The sequence below is a fragment of the Lycium barbarum genome, chromosome 1 (assembly GCF_019175385.1).
Source record: "Lycium barbarum isolate Lr01 chromosome 1, ASM1917538v2, whole genome shotgun sequence".
In the NCBI taxonomy this organism is placed as follows: domain Eukaryota; kingdom Viridiplantae; phylum Streptophyta; class Magnoliopsida; order Solanales; family Solanaceae; genus Lycium; species Lycium barbarum.
In genome coordinates this window covers 17,582,265-17,608,897 of record NC_083337.1, presented here as the reverse complement: position 1 = coordinate 17,608,897, position 26,633 = coordinate 17,582,265, and the positions used below count along the sequence as shown (strand labels likewise).

General features: G+C 39.6%; 1 protein-coding gene and 1 pseudogene across 1 annotated transcript; one reads left to right on the top strand and one right to left on the bottom strand.

The window, feature by feature from the left end:
* The first annotated feature begins 1,993 nt into the window (after positions 1 to 1,993).
* LOC132632781 (putative methyltransferase At1g22800, mitochondrial) lies at positions 1,994 to 11,478 on the top strand. Its single transcript, XM_060348856.1, has 8 exons — positions 1,994 to 2,152; positions 2,255 to 2,324; positions 2,482 to 2,546; positions 2,628 to 2,706; positions 3,573 to 3,660; positions 4,463 to 4,527; positions 4,641 to 4,730; positions 11,121 to 11,478. Exons 1-8 carry the CDS (start codon positions 2,031 to 2,033, stop codon positions 11,226 to 11,228), a joined length of 687 nt encoding a protein of 228 aa, XP_060204839.1. The 5' UTR covers positions 1,994 to 2,030; the 3' UTR covers positions 11,229 to 11,478.
* Positions 11,479 to 13,045: 1,567 nt separating this feature from the next.
* Positions 13,046 to 24,661, bottom strand: LOC132610268 (isoleucine N-monooxygenase 1-like; annotated as a pseudogene).
* Between the last annotated feature and the right edge of the window lie 1,972 nt (positions 24,662 to 26,633).

Genomic DNA, 26,633 nt, shown 5'->3' with positions numbered 1-26,633 from the left:
TAATCCGTTGTACAAAGGGGTCAATTTTATTATGTACAACCAGTAAATTTATTCGTGCTTTTGTGCGATTAAAAATATAAATTAATTATCAAAAAAATGACATGCTAATAATTAATTTAGAAATTATCTCTACATTGTATGAGAAAGAAACATTTATAAATAGCATAATTAGGTGCCTTTCAATTTTGTGTCACAAGTAGCATATAATGGAAAATAAAGGGGATAAAAATAGCATATATGGAAAATACAGGGGTCATTTTTGTACGTTAATACAATTAAGACTTTAAGGGTCCTAATTCTAGCTTCTACACGTCTCCTCCAGCTGTAAGCCGGTAACTTTTAAGTCATCTTCTTCAAATTCTCCAAACTTCCTTTTCAAGCTTTTACAGAACAAAGTTTTTACAGAGCAAAGTTAGCCTGTAGGTCGTCTCTTTCACTGTCTCTTCACTCTTTCTTCAAGATAGAAAGAGAAAGTCATTCAAGGCCGGAAACCAACCCTCTATCTATATCACTGCTTCTCTCTGCCATCCGCACTCAACACAATGTTGTATTCTTGGTTTATATGAAACATGAAACAACAAAAATGAGATAAAAGTACTATAATATTGAAGGTATGTCATTTTCCTTATCTTAAATCTGTTTTATTTTTAATTTTGAGAAATCAAAATCTCAAATTTTCCCCCCAAATTTGTCGACGGACTCCGGTCAAAGTATCCGGAATTAGTTGACCGTATCCCGGACGTTTGCTGTTCCCGCACCCGCACCCGCACCCGCACCCGACCCGTGTCGAGACGGGAACGGCACCTAAACTGGCGAGTCCGTGCAACTTAGGTTAAGACTTAAACATGTCTTACACGCTATAGGTTACGAAAATCATACTAGCTTGAAACAGTTACTTCTTTGGATTTTTTTCTCCTCCTTCTGGATTTTGTACATCTCATTGTGTAGGGTTGCACCGCCCTTAAATGCACTTATGTAATAAATTATATTTTATAAGAATAATGTACGTGAAGCAAAATTAGACAAAATTGTGGTGCCTAAATTTAAATGAGTAAGATATGCTCAATTTCCTAGGAGAATGGTGTGATGATCAAGATGCAACTTAAAGAGCGAAAAAATAGGATGGTCCAAATGGTGCGAATCCCATCTGAGGCAAAAAGTTAAGTAGTTTGCTCTCATTTTTTAAATCTCGGTGGTTAGAGTTATCCGGTACTTGTACTAGTAAAAGGGTACAAGTATCCAATGAAATAGACGAAATGTGCCCAAGTTGGTTCGACACCATTGTTATTAATAATAATAATTAGAAAGAAAGAGATATAGAAAGGACCAAATGTTCATATCAAGGACTTGAAAACCCAGTCCCACGATAAAGAATATAACAATTGTTGCACCCAAAAGTGTAGTCGGTTAGTCAATGGAGCGTGAAAGGTTTCGGGAGACCAAGGATCAAATTCCAGTAGAGGCAAAAAACGCTAAGTGATTTGTTTCTAACTACCTAAGTCTTATGGGCAGAGTTACCTGGTACTTATACGGGAGGGAGGAAGAAAGTACCAGAGATAGATTTATCGAGGTGCGCAGAAGTAAACGTTCTTCCTATTATTTGTTCATTTCTAATATAAAGAAGCAATTCCAGACTGTAGTTATGCTTCAACAGATCTTTTCGGAAGCCATCAACCTCACTTAGGCTTGTATCCTTTTTGGGCATCCTCTATTTGCCAATAACTACATACAAAATTATGTTGCATGCAAAAGAAGAAAAAACAACAGTACTCCATAAGATGTCTCCATTATAAAGAAAGATCTCATTCATTCATCTATCACTAATTTTCTGTCACTTGGGAATATGCTCTTTGAAGAAATTAGCCCGTCAACTAAAAATGATGCTCAAAACAACCTTGGCTCATACTGGAATTGAGTAATAATTTTGACCCTTCATGAACCAGCTGATGAACATGCTTATATTGTTCCATGAAGCTAGAGCATGATTATGGCATGCCTGTTGCTTTTCAGGTGGCATTGAGAAATTACTTATGATGGATATATCATGCGACATGGTAAAATTGTGTAAAGATTCTGAGCAGCAAATGCCAAATGATAACATTGAAACATCATACATTATTGGTGATGAAGAATATCTGCCCATGAAAGAAAAGTACGTGTAACTCTGATGCTGTCCTTGATGAATGATTGGAATACCTTATTGATGGTGTAAGGAATAACATCCTTTTTCGATACTTTTGTTTCGCATGGGAAGTTCCGTTGATCTGGTCATTAGTTGCTTGGGACTCCATTGGACAAATGATCTTCCTGGGGCAATGATTCAGGTGCTTGCTGTATTTGGTTGGACGCAGACAGATTACATTTCCTTCTAGTTTTTAGTTGTTTTCCTCTTTTTACATTTCTTAGTCGTTTCCTATTTCATTCTTGAACTCAAAATGGCAATATCACCCAAGACACTTACTATAACTGTACTTCTACCAGAGCAGATTGGCTTTAAAGCCAGATGGCCTATTTTTGGCGGCCATTCTTGGCGGAGAAACATTGAGGTATTTCACTATCCTTATTTTAAGTGCATGCGCTCTCTATGTTTGTAGCACCTAATGTTTGTCATCTTGCTATTATCTTAGGGAGCTGCGGATAGCTTGCACTATTGCTCAAATGGAGTGTGAGGGAGGCATCAGTCCACGACTATCACCCTTGGCACAAGTATATTATAGAAATTTGGCTATACACTGATTCTGAAAATTGTTTCGTAGGTCTAGGATTTCTAGGTTCTGTCAACAATAGCAATAATATCGAAATTCCTAGAGTAATGCATCTTCAACAATCGTATATCCAGTCTTTTTTTAATTTATAAAATTTTACAGTAGACACTTCTAGAAATTTTAGTTTGGCATGGTGACGAATTGCGGCCGCTGTATCATGGATCATTTTTGGGTAACATAGATCTTATCGCCTAAAGATGCATTACATGAGCTGAATTTGTTAAATTTAGTAAATTGACTATACTCTTTACTTTTTTGTTTCATATCAGTTGGTCAACCAAATTTTCTCTCTGCTAAAACATTTCTGTATAACATAGTTGTTTCTCATTACTCAAAAAGATAATCAGATTGTTTCTGTTTGAGCTGGACAATGCTATTATTTTGCATTCAAGGTAGTATGACTTTGGCATGTGGAGTGGTTATAGTTTTAACTTAACTTCTATAATTGTTTTCTACTTACACGTCAAAGGCTCATGGTCTGCAGTAGGGTTGCTTGCTTCTCTGGCAGTGACGTGTCATTTCTTGTTATATACCTTTTACTAATGGGGAAAATTTAAGGCAGCAGTTATATATCGTAATCACAGTAAACACTGGAACTTGAGTAATAATCTGTCTAATTATGGTGAAGAGCATTGCCATCTGGGCAGTTGAAGAGTCGGCTATTACACCATTGTTGGTTATTTAATTTTAAGCTATAAACTGATAAATATTGTATATTATTTGTTAGATGAAGAAAAGGTTCGTGTGAAGAGAAACTTGCCAGAAAAAAAGATTCATGTGAATGAGCATATTAATTTTGTCTTGCAGGTGCGTGATGCTGGCAATCTATTGACTAGGGCAGGCTTTACTCTTCCAGGGGTTGATGTTGATGAGTATACAGTTCTATACAACAGTGGTAAGTTTTGTGCTTCATTTGGTTTCCAACCTTGTATTCGAGCAGACAGCCTGCAAGGAAACTCATGTAAATTGCATGAATCCATCTATGGATATTTATTAAGATTTCAACCGCACTGCCCTTCTCCGCTTTTTGCTCATGCAATTATCTAGATTTCTGTAAAGTTTTTATATGGACATACTTTCTTCTGAGTGATGATGGATTTTCTTTTTCTTTTTTTTTTTTCTTTTTTTTTGTTTTTTGTTTTTTGGAGAAAGGTAACAGGCTTGTATTGATAGTATAATCAGTACCTGGTTAGTGCTGGTAACTGTATGTACAACTCAAAAAGCACCTGATGTAATGGTTACTTACAAGCTACCTATTAAATCTATCAGGTCTCCTACAGCATCCAAAAACTCCTGTTTACACCTAAAATAAAACAAGGAAAGACAATTCATCCTGATCTTTTGAATGGAGCTGCTTTTGTCTTCAAAACATCTTGAGTTTATTTATGTCCGACCACTTTATTTTCCAGAAGAAGATTCTTAAAAGTTTTTTCCCAATTTGAGTTTAAGATTCTAATTATTCAGAAAATGTTTAGCCAATATGTACATAACTCTGGTGCGCCATGTTGGTCTGTGGTCATCATTAGAAATTCCCCGTTATTTTGTTATTTAGAATAGCAATCAACTTTCATGTATTTTGGATGTGGATAAGTTTGCACATCAGCAAATGCCATTGAAGAAGTATGTACACTCATTCAGTTCCATAGTCTTTCTTTATTGAATTATATAACCTTTCTTCTTTTTTGCTTGTGTGGCAGCTTTGGAGTTGATAGAACATCTCCGTGCTATGGGAGAAACTAGTGCTCTACTGCAAAGGAGCATGGTGGTTTTCTGCTGAAATTTCTTTGTCTTTTCAACTTGATGAAGAATCCAAATTACTTAATTATTTGTCTTATTGGTTTCATCATTCTAACATCCATCTTCTCCATGGATTAGGTATTGAAAAAGGATACGGCCCTAGCAACAGCAGCTATTTATGAGTCAATGTTTGCAGCCGAAGATGGCACAATTCCAGCAACATTTCAGGTGATTTAAGATGAATTGATGCTGAAAGTTTGTACATTTAGAGGCACTGGTCCACGGCCACCAATAGAATAAACTGAAACTAAGGTTAAGAAGAAGAAGGGAGCTCCAACATTACCCCTCTTAAAGGATATTTTTACTTCTGTTATTTTTTCAAGTTATGAAATAAGTTCCTTCTGCCAGTGTCTCCTTGTTGTTCATTGATTGTAAGTTCCTCCGAGATTCTGCTTTTGTTATCCTCCAGGTTGCCACACACTTCTCTGTTCCACCTTTCTATGTCCGTCTTTAGGGGTCTGAAATCAGGAGTACCACTGTCCGCATATCCATCCCACTATTTGTCCACACTTTCCAGAAAACCTTCAGCCCTTAGCTACATATTTTCAAACTTAAAGTATGATCAACTTGGTTCCCAATCCTCGCACTTCAAGCATCAAAGGGTTGTGGTCTGGAGACGCTTTAGTCAAAATTTTCTGCTTGATTTTTCTTTAAGTGTCATCCCATTCTATTGACATGAGAAACCTGTCAATTCTTTATGCTTGGCGATTATCATCTCTTGGACCATGTGTAAAATCCACCCTGTAAAGAAGGATCCACATGAGTCATCTCCTGTATAAATTCTCTAAATATTTCCTTTGCTCGTGTTCTTCTGCATCAGTTCTTATCTTCCTCTTATCTGTTGTTTTAGTCACCCCCAAAGCCCATGATACATCCCATAGACCTCCTATTTCTACCAGTTCCAAAGTCTCCTCTGTCGGTATTATTATGTGATCCGTACACTGTGAGAAGCCCCTTTTAAACTCTTAAATAAGCATGATCATATGAAGCTTCCCTCTTGAATTCTCATGCATGACCATCATCTTTGATAAATAATGTAAATATGTAGTCATAGAATATTTTGTAAATCTTCTAATTTAGGTTAGTATATTTTGTATCCTAATAGGACATTGTAACTATGGTATATTTACCAATTCCATCAATGAGAATAATGACGGAATTAATCTCTTTCATGGTATCAGATACTAGGGTTTCTTTTCCTCCTCTTCCGCTGCCCTAATTTTTTTCCGTCGTCCTCTTCCTTCTTCTTTTTCCGTCCACCTTCTTGCTTTCCATCAATGGCAGACACCAAGTTCCATCCTGCTATGGCTGTCTCCAACATCAAGAATCACATTCCTATCGTTCTTGAGATGGAAACGGATCATTATTCGGCTTGGGCCGAATTATTCAAGCTTCATGCCCAGTCTCACCGTGTCCTTTCCCACATTCTCCCGACCGGAAAGGAGAAGGCTCCTTCCACCGACGAAGAAAAGGAGTTGTGATCCACCTTGGATGCCATGGTACTTCAATGGGTGTATGAAACCATCTCCACTGACTTATTGCATACGATCATCGAAGAAGATCTATCGGCAAAGGAGGCTTGGGATCGCCTCCGTAATCTTTTTCAAGACAACAAAAACTCCCGTACCGTTGCATTGGAACATGATTTCTCTCATGTCAAGTTGCGGGATTTTCCGAACGCTTCGGCATATTGTCAACGACTCAAGACCTTGGCCGATCAACTCAAGAGCGTGGGGGCTCCGGTGACCGACAACCGCCTCGTTCTTCAAATGGTGGCTGGCCTCACCGAGGCGTACAAGAATGTGGGCACCTATATCCGGCAAAGTAAGCCTCTTCCATCATTCTCCGAAGCTCGGTCAAGCCTGTGCCTTGAGGAAAAGGCGTTGGCTGAAATGCAGGATGACTCGCCCACGGCTATGGTGGTTAATTCCCAACGTGAGTTTGATGACTCCACTCCTATGGAAAATTCAGGTCGTGCTCACCATCATCGGGGCAAAAATAACCACAAATATCGTGGCTCTAGCGGCGGGAAAAATAACGGCGGTGGCCGTGGTTCTGGCGGCGGCAGTGCCAACCGTCGCCATGGTGGTCGTGCCTCAGGCGACCGGCAGCAGGTCCCCATGCAGCAGCAGTGGCAGCAGTCCTCTTCACCGTGGCCATGGGGGTGGATGCCGCAATGGGCTCCCCCTTGCCCGTATCCCACCCAGCAGTGGGCTCGGCCACAGCAGCAGTGGCAGCCGCAACCACCTTCTTCTAGTGGCAGGTCGATGGCCCAACCTGGAATTTTGGGCTCGCGACCACAGCAGCAGGCGTATGCAGCAGCAGGCCCAACGACGCAGTGGACTCTGACTGATATTGAATCGGCCATGCACACGACGACGTTGAGCCAACCCGATCCAAATTGGTATATGGATACCGGCGCCACATCCCATATAACATCCACAAAAGGTACTCTCTCGTCTTATTTTAATTTGAGCGATCATAATACTGGCGTTGTTGTTGGTGATGGTAAGTCAATTCCAATTCGAGGTTGTGGTCGTGCTAAATTGCCTCCCCCGAACCCTCTATTATTATTAAATAATGTCCTTCTTGCTCCAAAACTCATCAAGAATTTAATATCGGTTCGTAAATTTACTACTGATAACTCTGTAAGTGTTGAATTTGATCCTTATGGGTTTTCTGTGAAGGATTTCCGGACGGGGATGGCTCTCATGAGATGTAATAGTAGGGGTGCTATTTATCCATTGTCCACCTTCAAACACCCCATCCATTCACCATCAACTTTTGCTGCCTTGTCTTCTACACGTTGGCATGATCGTTTGGGCCACCCGGGAGCTTCTATTTTGGATTTTCTTAGGCACAATAAAAGCATTGAATGTAAAAGTTCTAGTTCATCTAGTATTTGTCATTCTTGCGTTCTTGGTAAACATGTGAAGTTGCCTTTTGCTAGTTCTATTTCCGAGACTTTATTTCCGTTTGACATTATTCATAGTGATTTGTGGACTTCTCCCGTTTTGAGTTCTATGGGGCATCGTTATTATGTTTTGTTCTTGGATGATTTTACTAATTTTTTGTGGACTTTCCCTTTGGCTAGAAAATATGATGTTTACTCCAAATTCATAGATTTTAAGTCCCATATTCTTACTCAATTTGAACGTCCTATCAAAAATGTCCAATGCGATAATGGGAAGGAATATGATAATGGTCAATTCGGAAAATTTTGTGCGTCCAATGGGATGTCTTTCCGTCTTTCGTGTCCTCATACATCCTCTCAAAATGGGGAAGCCGAAAGAAAAATTCGTTCAATAAATAATGTCATCCGAACTCTTCTTGCTCATGCCTCCATTCCTCCATTTTTTTTGGCATCATGCATTGCAAATGGCGACTTATCTCCTTAATATTTTACCAAGCAAGTTGTTGGGTCACAAATCCCCTTTAGAAGTCCTTTATCAACGGAAACCATCTTATTCTCATCTCCGGGTCTTTGGGTGTTTATGTTATCCCCTTTTTCCGTCTACTACTATTCACAAGTTGCAACCTCGGTCAACTTCATGTGTCTTTTTGGGATATCCACCAAGCCATCGTGGCTACAAATGTTTTGATTTATCCTCAAATAAAATCATTATTTGTCGTCACGTGTTATTTGATGAGACTCAATTTCCGTTCTCTAAAATCCACACTTCCACTCCCACCATGTATGACTTCCTTGATGATGGTTTTTCCCCTTACTTGATCCGTCATCTCGCCACCAGCCCCTCTCCACCGCTGCCGTGTCCCCCTCCCCCGCTGCCCAGTGGTTTTCCGCCTGGTCTGGGCCAGCTGCCCACGCCACCTTCGGCTGGGCAGCAGCGTCTACCTTCCTCTACGCTGGACCAGCCCGCACCTATGCCCAGCCACCTTGCCAACAGCCCACAAAACTCCACCACTCCTCCTCCTGTCCAGTAGCCCCCTACCCAAACGCGCATGGTCACTCATAGTCAGCGCGGGATCTTTAAGCCCAAGCACCCATTTAATCTACATATGACAGTTACCAGGTCCCCCATACCTCGTAATCCGCTGGATGTGCTACGTGACCCGAATTGGAAATTGGCCATGAATGATGAACTCTTATTAAAAATAAGACGTGGGAGTTGGTACCCCGTCCACCTAATGTGAATGTTATTCGGTCTATGTGGATTTTTACTCATAAAGAAAAGTCTAATGGTGATTTTGAGAGGCATAAAGCCCGTCTTGTAGGTGATGGCAAAACACAGCAGGTTGGCATTGATTGTGGTGAGACTTTCAGTCCGGTCGTAAAGCCAACTACGATTCGCACTGTCTTAAGTCTAGCTCTCTCTAAGCATTGGCCCATTCATCAGTTGGATGTCAAAAATGCATTTCTTCATGGCGAGCTCAAGGAGACAATATATATGCATCAGCCAATGGGTTTTCGAGACCCATCTCATCCCGATTATGTGTGCTTGTTGCGCAAGTCCTTATATGGGCTTAAACAAGCACCGAGAGCTTGGTATAAAAGATTTGCTGACTTTGTTTATTCCATTGGTTTTGCTAATAGCAGGTCCGACAACTCATTGTTCATCTACAGCAAAGGGCACGACTTGGCTTACATTTTACTATATGTGGATGATATTATTCTTACTGCTTCTTCCGATACTCTCCGTTGTTCGATTATGGCCCTTCTTGGCTCAGAATTTGCAATGAAGGACCTAGGTCCTTTGAATTATTTTCTTGGCATTGCGGTGACCCGTCACAAGGGTGGTATGTTTCTTTCACAACGAAGTTATGCTACGGAGATTATTGAGCGTGCAGGAATGTCATCGTGTAAGCCTTCTTCCACTCCGGTTGACACTAAACCGAAGGTCAGTGCCGCTTCTGGCGATCTTTGTGAAGATCCCACTCATTTCCGGAGTCTTGCAGGTGCTCTTCAGTATCCAACTTTCACCAGACCGGATATTTCTTATGTCGTGCAGCAGATTTGTCTTCATATGCATGCTCCACGAGATACACATATGCTTGCTCTTAAACGGATTATTCGGTATATTCAGGGTACTCTTGATCATGGTTTGTATCTCTATCCATCTTCAGTTACTGATTTGGTTTCGTATACTGATGCTGATTGGGGGGATGTCCCGACACACGACGTTCAACGTCGGGTTATTGCGTGTTTTTGGGAGACAATTTGATATCTTGGTCATCCAAACGCCAACCTACTCTTTCCCGCTCCAGTGCGGAAGCAGAATATAGAGGGATTGCTAATGTTGTCTCTGAATCATGCTGGATACGTAACCTACTCTTGGAGCTACATTGTTTGGTCCCTAAGGCTACTTTGGTTTATTGTGATAATGTCAGTGCCATTTACTTGTCAAGGAATCCAGTCCAACATCAGCGCACCAAGCACATTGAGATGGATATCCATTTTGTTCGTGAGAAGGTGGCGCGCGGCCACGTACGTATCCTTCATGTTCCGTCCCGATATCAGCTCGCCGATATTTTCACTAAAGGACTGCCGCAGGTCTTATTTGAGGATTTTCGAGACAGTCTTAGCCTTCGTAAACCTCCCGTTTCGACTGCGGGGGTGTGATAAATAATGTAAATATGTCGTCATAGAATATTTTGTAAATCTTCTAATTTAGGTTAGTATATTTTGTATCCTAATAGGACATTGTAACTATGGTATATTTACCAATTCCATCAATGAGAATAATGACGGAATTAATCTCTTTCAATCTTTCATCCCATAAAATAGTGGTACCCCTCAAAAAACACTTCCTCATGGTTTTAATCCTCTCCAATCTGCCCGTCTACAATCCATCTGCTTAAATTAGCTGGGTGGTCCATTGTTCTACCTTTGTTTCCTGGAGCACTACGTCTGGGTCCAATTATGAAGTAGCATTTGAAAAGTCTATGTTTTTCTTGATTGTTTATTCTCCGCAAATTCCGTGAAATAATTATAATCTTCATATGTATGAGAATGTCTTCTTCCTACCCTGCTTTTCAGAGCTTCCCCCATACCCATAGTTGATCTTGAATCCCAGCTTTTTAAGCACGTCCATCCTCTTTTGATGATCTCTGTTCGGTGTTCTTACGCCAATCTGCTGTTGTTTCAAAGATTTTTTCGCTTCTAGCTTCATGAATAGTTGAGGGCTTCGTTCTTCACCATTCAAAGGAATTCCCAGCTGCTTGCTTGTTCTCAATATGTTTCTCCTGATTCCACCTGTAAGCCTCATTCTTCAGAGAGTTTCCATTACTGGTAGAATCAGAATCGTGCCATTGCAATAGTAGGGTTTAATTTGGAATCTGTGAGGACCTTTCTCCCATTTTGTTATTAAATATCCTCTTGCATCTTGTAGTTGGTCAGATTCCAGCTGCCTTGGGACTTCCAGTGAAGTGTCACATAAATTGGGATGGAGGGAGGAATTTTTACTAATTGTTGGTGTCAACTATGTGATAGAGTGGGATTGGTTAACTACATCGTTTTTTTATTGGCTTCAGCACGATATTGCACTTTTGCTGCAATATATTGTAATATAATTGTGTGAACTATGTTTGTGTTTTCAGATAATATACATGACTGGATGGAGGGAACACCATTCTCAACAGAAAGCAAAGAAGAGGGGCTCAGCCACAGTCTCATTCCAGGATATCCATAAGCAATTTAGCAGTTAGGATATGAAAGAATGGGGACTCCTGTAACTTAGATACTCTCTTTCACACCTAATTGTTTTATAAGCATATTTCATTACTCATGCATCATAATCATGCAAAATAATAGGTAATAATCGCAACTTCCAGTAGAACTGTCTCTATACTTGAACTTTTGTTGTCTTTGGGAAAACCATTAGTGTACGTCTGTATTACGACGAGCTGTTGTTCAATAATCTAATCTGCTTGTTCATTTATTTGACGTTTGATCAAATCGATTAGTGTGTATATATTATCATATATCCATCTCTCCTTCCTCGTCTGTTTCTACCTGCAATCAGTTTAACGCGAAGTCAAACTCAACTCCAAAATTTAGAACTTGAGTGGTTTCATGTCACCTCCCAACTAGGCAGTGACTAAACCAGATAATGTATGAACAGAAGCTTCATAACACTAACAGACCACTAATTCCCAAAACATCTCATTAATAGAAATCTCGTCTAAAAAGTCAATACAATTGATGATTTGATGTCACAAAATGTTTATAGGTCACCTTTAAGAGTTGATTTCTAACTTATTTTACAGGTTTTGACAGAGAAATAAGTCGTAAACTGGTAATGGAAGGTGTCGTTTTGTATAAAGAAAAAACGATTCAAAACAATTGCAACCTGGTGAGAATGAGTTGGTGGAGATCATAAAATGCACAAATTGTAGTTATATGACAAAGGGTTCCAGCTGTTGCGAGTTCTGAGCATAAGTTTCCAAATTACATGACAATTAATGCAATTGCAGTCTATACACTGACTCGTTTCTTCTTCTTCTTCTTCTTCTTCTTCTTCTTCTTCTTCTTCTTTTTTAATTTTTTTTTTTTTTGTCAAAATGACGTTCGTGTATGGGCTAGTTTTGTTGCACCACCTGACGCCTGTTGCCTTCCCCAATACAAGTATCGGATAATTCTGCTTACTAAGGCTTAAACATATGGGAAGAGATCACCTAGCGGATTTTCCCTATGCAGGATTTTAACTCAATAATTTAGTCCTTAGATTGATGTTAACATTTCTTAGCGAATAAGCGACTATGATTGTATTGACCTTAGTAGCTCGAGTCGCATAAACTTATGCCAATTCGAGCTCTACTGATAAACATGTACATTTGTGATGAGCCAGGCATTGCGACTTTAAGATCATACTGATCAGTTGTGGTACGCAAGGAATGATAGTCATGTAAAATTATAGTAACCTTTCTAAAAAAGATTGTCATGTAGAGCAACAATGTTCATCTTTAAACACCACAGTAGCAACTACCGCTGCTGCTTCAAAAGAACTTGGTCCCTTTTGTTTCGCATGCTAGAAACTTCATTGATAAGTTTGTATATTAAGAACTAAACACATGCACAGGATGAAAGTTTGGTACTCGTGTCTACATAAATCATGAAAAACAAAGAAGAAAGATGCAATGACGGTGATGTTTTAAACTTTTTGGATGCAGGAAAAGTTCAATCGTTGTAGGTACACCCTAGAGTTATTCGCGGGGTATTGGTTGAGAGGGGAGAGTGCATACATTTAGGAGCTACCAAGACTTGCATTGCCTACTTCAACTTTGCTTCAATAGAATGCCTTTATAAATTTTCCTTTATTACATGGTGCCCATGACCAGCTTGCACACACCTCAATTTCCCACCAACGTATAGCCAGGGTTTAGGCAGATGGAGGAATCACTTACCGGTTCTGTTTTTCTCTTGATTTTGTACCATTTTATCGCCACGATATACATTTGAGCGATTTTTGGGTAAAATTTTGAATTTGTATATTAGAAGTAATCATATATTGTAAAGATTTTTGTTAAGGATACATGGCGTTGGCTAATCTTGATTTTGCCTGAGCAAGAAGTGGTAAGGTACAAAAGAGATCACACTCTGGCGACTCCTTATTGCGTGGTGAATTTGGTGGTAAACTCCAAATAAACCCTTGAAGAAGCCTAGCAAGTAATATAATCGTAATTGTAGAACCAAGTTTCACTGCTGGACAACTTCGTTTTCCAATACTAAATGACAACAAACGCAACTCTGAATCATTGAGAACTATCTGTTACACCCCGGAAAAATTCTCCGTTCATGCACAGTGGATTGATTGACGAAGGTCATGATGCACATGATGTGTTGATAAGTAAGGAATAATATTTAATGATTCTAAATGAGGTTTCAAAGACATTTGAGGTAGGAGACGAAAGTTGTTAAGGAAAGCAAGGTATATGTTGTGTATCGGGAAAGAATTTCGAGTATCGAATTAATGATGGCTTAATGAAATTTTGGAGAAGAGTTATAATGTCCCTTATATTGGTAATGAAGTGTTAAGTAAGTTTCAAGAAGGACCCATAAGCCAAATATGAGCATAGGCCATCCAAAAGGGCGAGTTAAGGAAACATCTTCGTAATGATCTGGTTTGGAGGGGCCAAAACGCTATTATAAAGTTGGAATTTGGGAAAAACACCACAGGATGAAAGTTGTAGATAATTGAAAGAGATTTCTAACCATAGGTCGTGGGCCCCCACAGCATATCGGGATCAAACGTTATGGTCATTTTACGACAGACTGTACGGGGCAAAAATATCATCTGGCACCATCCGCGACACCATCCGCGAATCGCGGATGACCTGCGATTCGCGGACGCGACCCGCGACCGCGCCGTTTCATCGCAAAGTGTGCCAGTGAGGGTCGGTCAGCTGGCAAGCTCCGCGACACCACCTGCGACTCGCGGATCATGCTCGCGACTCGCGAAGCGTGCCGCAGGTTGTGTCGATCCATAATCTTCTGGACCATTATATATAGACCCAACTTCGTTTTTAACCCATTTTTTCACCATTTTTGGTCCTAAAAACCTCTAGAACTCTCTCTAACATCTCATCCACAAGAAAAATCAAAGGAAACCAAGATTAACAACATCAAATCCATGAATCAAAGTGTATGAAACCCAAGTAAAGTTCATCTTCCTCAAGGAAATCCAAAGAGAGAAAGTAGGGTTTTGGTGCTAGAAGGGAAAACTCCACTCAAGGCTTGTTCAACCGTCATCCAAGGTAAGTTTTATGACCATTTCATGTTGTTTGAGGTATTAGAGGGCTTAGATACTTGAAATGTAGAAGAACATAGAAAGTGGGTCATTATTGAGTGAATAGTGACGTAATTGAATGATAATGGAATTGAATCATAAATGTTGGAACGTTGTAATTAGGAATACGTTATAAATGACGTGTAGACCAAGACATGGGTGTGAATTATGCGGAATTGTGATGATGAGCTAAAACTCATAAATATGGAGAAATTGGAGAAAATGGTGGAATGTGGTAAATGCAAGTAGATTGCGATTGTTGATACAATATTTTGAGTGTTGTTGTGAATGTTTGGTTGCTGAAATGAAACACGGGAAAAGTATTAGAAACAAAGGAAACGCTGCCCAATTTTCCCTAGAAATAGTAGCGCGTTCTTCTCGTCGATTGACTAACGATGGTGCGAATTCTCTCTTGAAGGTAGAGACGTTACGTCAAGGGAAATCAAGCGAACGATAGCATAGTTAACGACAAAGGTATGTTAAGGCTTGTCCCTTTCTTTCAAAGGCATGATTCCTAAGTTTTGAATTCATAAATGCTTCCATGACTTCCTTAATTTCAAAAGTTAGAAGTTTATGATTCCAAAGCATGATTCCTTCCTTGATAACCCGTAACTATTTTCCAAATGCCTACATCGTTCCAAAACGAAGGTTTACGAGTTTGTAAGCTTTTATGAGGGCAATAATGGACATATTTTTTTTATCATGATTACAATGATGCCAAAGATGAGAATATTTTCCTATGATGACTACGATGAGACGATTTCATGTTTAAAGGTTCCAAGTTATGATTTCAATGACGATGTAAGAATATGGAGCTATTTCTTGACTTCTCAATTTTATTCATGGATGACTACTATATTTCCTTTAATATTTCCAAAAGTATATAGAATGACTTCTTACAAGATTATGACCCTACTCTCTGTTCTTTTTATATTAGTCTTCGTTGATAGTCTCGCCTTATGATGATTGTCCCTTCAAGGTGAGACATGACGATCATGATTAATCCATAATATACCCGGAGGTGTTCGACCTTACGTCACTCCGATGGAGTTATAGCTTTTCCTTGGGTTCTCCTGCATGTTATGAATATTACGTATGTATATATGTATATATATGATATGAAAATGTTCTCAGGGGAAGTGGGGAACGGTGAGGCGCTATAGACGCATAGCCACCTGTACAGCTGGCATATCATGATTTCATCCCGGATGCGGGGTGCCCGGACGCGTGATATATGGGTGATGGATCGGGCCGTACGTTCCTCGGCACTAGCATACTATACTATATATGGATCGGGCCGTACGTTCCACGGCAATATATTAATGTATGATGACATATGGATCGGGCCGTTCGTTCCGCGGCAATATATTTATATATGATGATATATGGATCGGGCTGCACGTTCCGCAGCAATATATGATATGAAGTAAGTCAGCATGTGCTATTTCTTCTATACGTGACAGTCATATACAGTTGCTCCTTATTGATGTTTCCTTTATCTCATTGACGTCTTTTCATTGTTATGCCTTACATACTCAGTACAATTTTCGTACTGACGTCCGTTTTCTTTGGACGCTGTGTTCATGCCCACAGGTAGACAGAGAGACGGCGCTGACCTATAGGAGCTATCAGCAGATTTACGGGAGCACTCCACTATTTTGGAGGTGCTAGTTGAGCTATGATTTTGTGTATATATGTATATGTGTAGTACTCCAGTAGAGGCTCGTAGATACGCAGTGTGGGTTGTGTGGTCTCCCAAGGTTGCCATTATGTAGAAACTTATATACATATCTGTGCATATTATGTTGATAGCCTAAAGGCTTATGTTTACAAAAGTATTTATGTTTCAAACAAAATATGATTTCTTTATGATTTGAATATAAATTGATTAAAGGAGTATTAAATTAGCAGGATAAGTCATAGAACGAGCGGTGCTCGGTGGTTAGCCCCGAGTACCCGTCGCGGCCCCTAGTTGGGTCGTGACAAAAGTGGTATCAGAGCAGTTCGGTCTTAGGAAGTGTCTACGAGCCGTGTCTAGTAGAGTCTTGTTTATGGTGTGTTGCGCGCCACACTAATAAACAGGAGGCTACAGGGCATTTAGGAAAAATGACCATCTTTCATCATAAGAAATCGTGCGATAGAGCTGTATTATAAGATTATCCCCTCCCTAACGGTGCGTTATAATTTCAGCGAAGCTGATGAAGGGAAAAGCTACGGCAGCCCAGAAGGGCAAGATGGTGGTTGAAGAAGGGCTCGATCGAGAGCCGTCTATATATTTGGAGGAGGGCGAACCCCAGAATAAGGCCCCACCTCGTTTTTCCAATACTTCACCTACTTTCGAGGATCAAAGGGGAGCCTCAACTTTAGCTCCAGCATCCCCCGTTCCTTCCCCAGATGCCTCGGGCCAAGAGATGAGACAGGCTATTCTTTTACTGACTCAATTGGTTGCCACTCAAGCTCAGCCGCAGGATATGGGCCACGGTAACAGAGGTTGGAGAAAGGGAGATAATTCTTCAGGGTTTGATCATGAGTTTAGGGGTGATCCGAGGCAACAATTCTCTCGGCACTCAGTTCGTTTGACAAGTGGTGCTCCTCTGCAGTTTCCTAGACCCAGATATGATGGACCTACTTATTCAAGGTCACCCCAGAGTCTCAGAGTTTCCAATTCCCGAATTCGGAGTGGCTCTAGTCAGACGAGATTCTCGGTACCACGATGTACTCAGTGTCGCAGGTCACATAGGGGACCCTGCCATTTTGGCTCAGATGTTTGTTATGCCTGTGCTCGGCCAGGCCATTTAAAGCGTGACTGCCCATCGCTACGTGGTAAAGCTAAGGTTCGAACTACGAGAGTGGTAGTTGGCTCTTCGTCATCGGTATGCCTCCCAAGGCCAGGGCCATATGTGTTAGTAGGTGCTGGTAGAGACCAAAGAGGGACGCCTAGTCCGAGTAGATCCCGGCGTCATATCCATACATTAACTGAGCGACAAGATCTTGAGTCCTTCCCTGACATTGTTCCAGGTATATTGTCAGTATTCTTTTATGATATGTATGCATCGATTGATTTGGGCCTTATGTCGTCATCTATTACTTCAGATATTATTGACTGTGTTATAGTAAAAGACTGGGCCAATCAAGCAGATTGAGATGTTTACATTTGTTAGTGAACCAGTGATTGCCAGAATCATGATTTACGAGTAAGTTGATTGACAGCGAGTGAATATAAATAATATGTGTATGTATATGGATATTGGAATCCTAGACCGAGGGTGCAGGCACAACTTGTGAGACAAGCACTATTATTTATATCCTTTAATGGTAAGTGATCTTGTGTTGTTCGTTTATGTATGATGTGTGTTCCGATATATGTCCCATTGAGACATCGGACGTGTTTCTGGGCTATGTGCAGGTTCGAGATTGTTGTGTCTACAAGCGAAACTCTGCCGAAATTTTCCTAGAATCTAAAGGAGATAAAATATAAGCTTGTGACATGTTCCAGCGAGAAGAGATGTTGCGCGACAAGGTAACGGCAGGACGAGATTAAGTTAGGAGTATCATTAATAACTACACGAGGTGAGTTAAATGCTATTGGATGGATGGTAACAGTAGTTATAAGGTAGTACTAAACCATGTCATAGGAGAAAAAGGGTAACTCCAATATAGGGTGATATTGAAGTATTGATTGGAGGGATAAGCACGAGGAAGATACGATAAGTTTATTAGCAAAATAAAGTAATGGCATCACGGAGACAGAGATACAGATATGAAGGGCTCTAATGAATGTGAATACATTGGTGAAGTGACTTATGTGATAAGTGAAATAGGGATAATCAGAAAGAGTAATAGCTTAAGTGTGCTCACTTCGCAAGGTTTAATCTATTTTATGAGCAAGATTTGCAAATGATGCCAAGAAGTGTCACTCTATAGAGTTGATTATGATCAGGATATAATGAGGACATAGCGATAACTGGGATACACAGTAAGTAAAGTATAACAAGGAAACGACCAAAGATATGACATGCTCCATATGAACAAGGGGTGAATGCAAGTATGAAGCCAACAAGCGAACCATGGGGCAGTAGATGAGGAAGCTTATAAAACCTTGTTAAAGGAAAGTCTAGCATGGAGGTTCTTCAATGACAAGAAGTGATATCAAGCAATGAAAAAAAAAAGTCAACTTGACAAAAAAAGGGGGATATGGCAAGTCGTAGTATTTTGTGAATGGTATAATCAAGAGTAAAAGAGCATAAGACATAAGGGGTATTAGTTACGCATGAGACTTAGACCCTCGAGAACAAAGATGACATTACAAGCGAACTTTGACCACTAAAAAAGAGGGCAAGTGATATTATATGGATAGTGTGGATGACTAGACCTACTATTGTTGTGAGCACCCCTATGGGACGAAATTTGTAATTGGAGCGAATTTAGACATTGAGTGATAACTACCGAAGGATCTAAGTAAAATACATTATTGTTCGAACTGATATGCCAATTGTATCACTCGATTACAAAGTTGCAAAGTGAGTGTGTTAAGACCTCCCACACGAATTATCATAGTTATAAATTATGGGGAACAATACAAATGAGATATAGTATAGTAAGGGATATGTGAATTAAAGATTTGAAGGTGAGGTAACGGAATTAAGAATGGTACAAGTAAAACCCTTAAAGGGGGGAAGCGAGTAAAAAGAATACAAGTATAGAAATTGGAATGATGGACCCTAAGATGTGATAGATATAGACTCTGGAACTAAGAGTGAGAGTTGTACGGAAATAAGTTTAACGACTGGTAAAAAAAAAAAAAAAACAAATACGGATTGAGCAGACATCTGAGGCTACATTGGAAATCATCCGCGAAGACCTTGAACCACGTGACATTAGGAGCAAACAACTCAAGGGACATTGTAAAGGATGGCGATGTGATACTAGAATGGAGACAAATGCACTAATGATAGAGTCGTTGTAATGATATTGTGACTTATAAGCGACAATTGATAAAAGAGACTTAAGGTTTTCTATAGTAGGATGTAAGATATAAAAATCAAATTGAATAAGATGAATAAAGGAAAGAAGAGAGCACAACGCGGTAAGTTGCTACGGATAGACAAAAGATTTTGCAGTTCGAATAATCACCGAGCCTAGTCATAGTCGGGTACGTGAAACACCGAACCTTCATAGTCAGACATGCTATGTAAAAGATGTGAATATGAATAATGACCATGGATACGATATGTAAATGAGTACGATTATGAATACGGATGCAGATACGGACACATGTACACGTACAGATGTGTATGTACACAAATCATTCAAGAACAATTATGTAACTTGCAAGTAATTATACGTCGCCCATGAAACCAAGTGGCTACTTAGAAAGAGGTAAACAAGAATAGTGTGGTCATGCTACCCCCGGGACAGTTGAGGGGAAATATATGGTAAAATTAGTTGAAATGTGGAGTTGGGGTTAGTGTTAGGGATAAATAGGATAATTACTTCGAATATGACATAAGTGCATGTTATACGCTGATTACAGTGACCTGGGATGTGACAACCTACGAATGCATAAAGAAGCAGCCTCAGTCGAGACCTTGTGGCAAGACGACCACTGGGAAGGAATGACCTGGGAAGAAGAAGAGAAAATGAAATCCATGTACCCGCTTTTATTTTAATCCCCGGGAGAAATCCAACATGAGATATCAACATTTTGAGGTATGTGATGCTTTATATTTCTGATGTTGCGATCGTGTGTGGCCCTTATTGTTGTCATTGTTATGGCCCTGTGAGGCATTAAGTATTATGGGTTGTTGTGACAGGTTAGTAGTGCCATATTACAGGGGAAACTCTGGCGAAATTTTTGTAGAATTCCCGTGTGTTTAACATTCGAGGACGAATGTTCCAAAAGGGGGGAAGAATGTTACACCCCGGAAAAAATCTCCGTTCATGCACAGTGGATTGATTGACGAAGGTCGTGATGCACATGATGTGTTGATAAGTAAGGAATAATATTTAATGATTCTAAATGAGGTTTCAAAGACATTTGAGGTAGGAGACGAAAGTTGTTAAGGAAAGCAAGGTATATGTTGTGTATCGGGAAAGAATTTCGAGTATCGAATTAATGATGGCTTAATGAAATTTTGGAGAAGAGTTATAATGTCCCTTATATTGGTAATGAAGTGTTAAGTAAGTTTCAAGAAGGACCCATAAGCCAAATATGAGCATAGGCCATCCAAAAGGGCGAGTTAAGGAAACATCTTCGTAATGATCTGGTTTGGAGGGGCCAAAACGCTATTATAAAGTTGGAATTTGGGAAAAACACCACAGGATGAAAGTTGTAGATAATTGAAAGAGCTTTCTAACCATAGATCATGGACCCCCACAGCATATCGGGATCAAACGTTATGGCCATTTTACGACAGACTGTACGGGGCAAAAATATCACCTGGCACCATCCGCGAATCGCGGATGACCTGCGATTCGCGGACGCGACCCGCGACCGCGCCGTTTCATCGCAAAGTGTACCAGTGAGGGTCGGTCAGCTGGCAAGCTCCGCGACACCACCTGCGACTCGCGGATCATGCTCGCGACTCGCGAAGCGTGCCGCAGGTTGTGTCGATCCAGAATCTTCTGGACCATTATATATAGACCCAACTTCGTTTTTAACCCATTTTTTCACCATTTTTGGTCCTAAAAACCTCTAGAACTCTCTCTAACATCTCATCCACAAGAAAAATCAAAGGAAACCAAGATTAACAACATCAAATCCATGAATCAAAGTGTATGAAACCCAAGTAAAGTTCATCTTCCTCAAGGAAATCCAAAGAGAGAAAGTAGGGTTTTGGTGCTAGAAGGGAAAACTCCACTCAAGGCTTGTTCAACCATCATCCAAGGTAAGTTTTATGACCATTTCATGTTGTTTGAGGTATTAGAGGGCTTAGATACTTGAAATGTAGAAGAACATAGAAAGTGGGTCATTATTGAGTGAATAGTGACGTAATTGAATGATAATGGAATTGAATCATAAATGTTGGAACGTTGTAATTAGGAATACGTTATAAATGACGTGTAGACCAAGACATGGGTGTGAATTATGCGGAATTGTGATGATGAGCTAAAACTCATAAATATGGAGAAATTGGAGAAAATGGTGGAATGTGGTAAATGCAAGTAGATTGCGATTGCTGATACGATATTGTGAGTGTTGTTGTGAATGTTTGGTTGCTGAAATGAAACACGGGAAAAGTATTAGAAACAAAGGAAACGCTGCCCAATTTTCCCTAGAAATAGTAGCGCGTTCTTCTCGTCGATTGACTAACGATGGTGCGAATTCTCTCTTGAAGGTAGAGACGTTACGTCAAGGGAAATCAAGCGAACGATAGCATAGTTAACGACAAAGGTATGTTAAGGCTTGTCCCTTTCTTTCAAAGGCATGATTCCTAAGTTGTGAATTCATAAATGCTTCCATGACTTCCTTAATTTCAAAAGTTAGAAGTTTATGATTCCAAAGCATGATTCCTTCCTTGATAACCCGTAAATATTTTCCAAATGCCGACATCGTTCCAAAATGAAGGTTTACGAGTTTGTAAGCTTTTATGAGGGCAATAATGGACATATTTTTTTTATCATGATTACAATGATGCCAAAGATGAGAATATTTTCCTATGATGACTACGATGAGACGATTTCATGTTTAAAGGTTCCAAGTTATGATTTCAATGACGATGTAAGAATATGGAGCTATTTCTTGACTTCTTAATTTTATTCATGGATGACTACTATATTTCCTTTAATAATTCCAAAAGTATATAGAATGACTTCTTACAAGATTATGACCCTACTTTCTGTTCTTTTTATATTAGTCTTCGTTGACAGTCTCGCCTTATGATGATTGTACCTTCAAGGTGAGACATGACGATCATGATTAATCCATAATATACCCGGAGGTGTTCGACCTTACGTCACTCCGATGGAGTTATAGCTTTTCCTTGGGTTCTCCTGCATGTTATGAATATTACGTATGTATATATGTATATATATTATATGAAAATGTTCTCAGGGGAAGTGGGGAAAGGTGAGGCGCTATAGACGCATAGCCACCTGTACAGCTGGCATATCATGATTTCATCCCGGACGCGGGGTGCCCGGACGCGGGATATATGGGTGATGGATCGGGCCGTACGTTCCTCGGCACTAACATACTATACTATATATGGATCGGGCCGTACGTTCCACGGCAATATATTAATGTATGATGACATATGGATCGGGTCGTTCGTTCCGCGGCAATATATTTATATATGATGATATATGGATCGGGCTGCACGTTCCGCAGCAATATATGATATGAAGTAAGTCAGCATGTGCTATTTCTTCTATACGTGACAGTCATATACAGTTGCTCCTTATTGATGTTTCCTTTATCTCATTGACGTCTTTTCATTGTTGTGCCTTACATACTCAGTACAATTTTCGTACTGACGTCCGTTTTCTTTGGACGTTGTGTTCATGCCCACAGGTAGACAGAGAGACGGCGTCGACCTATAGGAGCTATCAGCAGATTTACGGGAGCACTCCACTATTTTGGAGGTGCTAGTTGAGCTATGATTTTGTGTATATATGTATATGTGTAGTACTCCAGTAGAGGCTCGTAGATACGCAGTGTGGGTTGTGTGGTCTCCCAAGGTTGCCATTATGTAGAAACTTATATACATATCTGTGCATATTATGTTGATAGCCTAAAGGCTTATGTTTACAAAAGTATTTATGTTTCAAACAAAATATGATTTCTTTATGATTTGAATATAAATTGATTAAAGGAGTATTAAATTAGCAGGATAAGTCATAGAACGAGCGGTGCTCGGTGGTTAGCCCCGAGTACCCGTCGCGGCCCCTAGTTGGGTCGTGACACTATCTTGCCGCCTTCCTCTTTGAGGTGGCTTTCTGGCTTGAACTTCAGCGGCTCCTTCCAAATTCTAGGGTTCCGGCCAAGTCCAAGATGACTTAATAATACTACACTCCCTCTAGTGATGAAGTATTTCTCACCGTCAATGGTATCAGAGACAGACACATGAGGAATGTTAAAAGGCAATATGGGGTGGAGTCGAAAGGCCTATTTTATGCAAGCTTTGACATAATTTAGCTGTGGAAAGTCTGATTCTTGAACCAATCTATTGATTCCAACGATAGTGTTAAGTTCCTCTATGATCCTTTGCATTAACATTGGTTGGTTCAACATTTCTGCAAGTGCTCATTCAACTGCATTTGAGGGATTATCCACTGTTGCCAACATGAATTCATGAACATTAAGAAGTTATTAGTGTTATGTAGGTATTGATAATGCAGGTTTAGTTATTCCATCTTCTACCTTCATAAATAATACTACATGAATTGACTCATAGTTTGTACATGTTTTAGTCCTGCGAGATTGTAAAATAATAATCAAACACCGTACCTGAAATGCTGAATTTTATACGAAGTAAATAAAAAGCTACCAAACATAATATTAACTATGTTAGTTCAGTACATGAATAATTCTCTTCCGAATTAACCAACAACCTCACGACCCCTAAATCCTAATTGTTTGTAACCAATCATGCATGTCAGCAATGTCTGAGAGGGTGAACATTAACTAACCAATCATGCATTTCAGCACCTTCTCACAAGGTGAACATTAAATATTTTTTAATTAATTGTGCATAGGGTAGGTTGAAGGGAATGGGAATGTGTTGTCTTGAAATTTGGATAGTAATATTTAATTAGGTCCAATTATGATCCAATCAGAAGCCTGCAACGTAAAACACTGATGATTTAAAAATAAATATGTCTATTTTCTAATACTTTATCTTTCTAATTAAATAAGATAGTCACATGATTCAACAATGTTGTTCATATGGTTTAGGGGATTGAATGTATACTTACATATACTTGTTCTTTAATCTCCTTAACATTCATCAACGGATTTCCATTGGTATCTTTGAGCATGATAAGAACATCAAGGATGTCTTCTTCCAAGGTTTTGTTGCCATCTTTCCATTTTTGAGTCCTCTGATCAACTTCAGCCTCAATGTGTTTTGTTGTTGTCGATAAACCTCCTTAGATCATCAAAATTGAAGACCCACAAACTCCAAAATAATGAAAATTTCTATTTTCCCAATATAATATTGTTCGCAAACCCAGTGTCGTAATTACGACCTCCGTAATTGCGAAATGCCCCTCACAAAAGTGAAACTCCCTTGCCCCCGCAAATGTGATCTGCTATCGGAAATGCAAGCAAGGCCTGCAAAAGCAACAGTTGCAAATGCCGCAGGGGTCCCCAAAAGTGACTGCACTAATAAAAATAGAACCAACCAAGTTCATTTTGATTTTTGCTATTCGTTGGGATGCATAAGTGGAGTGCAAATTTGAATCATCTTGCTTATGCAGATGATATCATTATATTTGCTTCTGCTGATAAAAGATCTTTGGATATGATAATGCATACCTTGCATGAATATGAATCTCAATCTGGCCATACTTTTTATATGCATAGAAATGTGGCAGATGACTTGGTACAACAAGTACAGCAGTGTACTAGTATGCCTAGAGGTCAATTCCCTTTCATATATCTAGGTCGTCCAATAACTCATGATAGGAAGAGGAGGTTATACTATTCTGAAGTTCTCAACAAGGTGAAAGACAGGCTACAAGCTTGGAAGGACAGAATTCTTTCATACAGTGGAAAAGCAGTGCTAATATCAAGTGTTCTTCAGAGTATTTCTTTACATTTGTTGTCAGCAATTGTTCCTCCCAAATGTGTCATTAATGAGATTCATAAGATTTTGGCAAGGTTCTTTTGGAGCAATAAAGAAGAAGGTAAAAGCATACACTGGTCATATTGGACTAATGCATGTTTACCTAAGGAAGAAGGAGGTTTGGGTTTCAGGTCCACGTTTGATGTATCCAAAGCCATATTCGCTATACTATGACGTAAATTTAGGATGGGTAGATTACTATGGGTCAACTTCATGTGAAATAAGTACTGCAAAAAGCATATTTCTTCTTTGGTTCAATGGAAAGGAGGGTCCCAAGTTTGGAAGATGATATTGGAGAATAGAGACTTGACTGAGAAACAGATGTAGTGAGAACCTAGAAATGGAACAACTAGTTTGTGGTATGACAATAGGTCTAGGTTGGGGCCATTACACATGTAATAAAGTGTCCATACCCATAATCCTGATTCTGAAGTAAATGATATTGTGGAAGGAGGAAGCTGGAATTATAACATGATCCAACATATGTTGCCTGACAACATAGCAGAGCATGTTAAACATCACCTAACCAATCCTACAATGACAGATGAATGTGATTATTCATGGTGGTTGATGACAAGCTCTGGGAAGTTTACATTAAGCAGTGCATGGGAATTATTGAGAACAAGACAAACTACAACACAACATTTTAGGAACATAGAGGTGAAAGGACTTCCTTTTAAGATCTCATTCTTCCTATGAAGGCTATGGAAATTAAAACTGCGTGTTGATGAAGTTTTTATCTAAATGTGGCATTTCTATTATTTGTAGATGTCTATGTTGCCCTTCCCCTCAGTTGGAATCTATGGATCATTTACTTCTTATAGGTATATTTGCCACAAGGGTGTGAAAATACTATACAGATCCAGTTGGAAGTCAAGGTCCTTCATTCAAGTTAAACAAGTAGTACATAAATGGTGGGAGGTTAAGGGCAATGAGAAAGTGAAAATTATATTTCACGCTATTAATCCTGCAGTGATGCTATGGTTTATATGTAAAAGAAGAAATGTTGTGCTTCATGGAGGGTCGTATTCATACAATAGAGTAATTTAAGATATCAACAACACTTTATTTATGCTAACAAGATACAGATATCCAGGGCTGCATCATATTCCTATATCATGGCCATATCTGGTGCAATACTTAGAAGAATACAGACCATACTTAGGACATAGGCTAGTTCAATGGATCAGAATGTTGGATAGTATAAATGCACTACAGATGGTACTTTAAGGGGAAAACCAGGTCCTAGTTCAATTTCTTTTTGTGTTAGAAATCATGAAGGAGATTTGATATATGCTAAAGGGAAATGATTGCCTGATTCTACTAACATATTTGCTGAAGCTGTTGCCATTAAAGAGGGCCTAGAATTCTGTATTAGTAGGCACCTAACACCTGTGATCTTGGAGACTGATTCATTAACAATGAGGAACATATTAGATGGTATTTAGGAGGTTCCTTAGAGTGTGACAATGGAGGTCAAGTCAATCAACAGGCTAAGAGAAGGAATGAAAGTGCAAATGACACATGTACTCAGAGAA

Coding starts and splice junctions, on each gene's coding strand:
- LOC132632781 (XM_060348856.1), top strand. CDS start 2,031: ATGATGGATATATCATGCGACATGGTAAAATTGTGTAAAGATTCTGAG. Junction 2,325..2,481: donor TTCCTGGGGCAATGATTCAG/GTGCTTGCTGTA, acceptor TACTTCTACCAG/AGCAGATTGGCTTTAAAGCC. Junction 2,707..3,572: donor GACTATCACCCTTGGCACAA/GTATATTATAGA, acceptor TTTGTCTTGCAG/GTGCGTGATGCTGGCAATCT.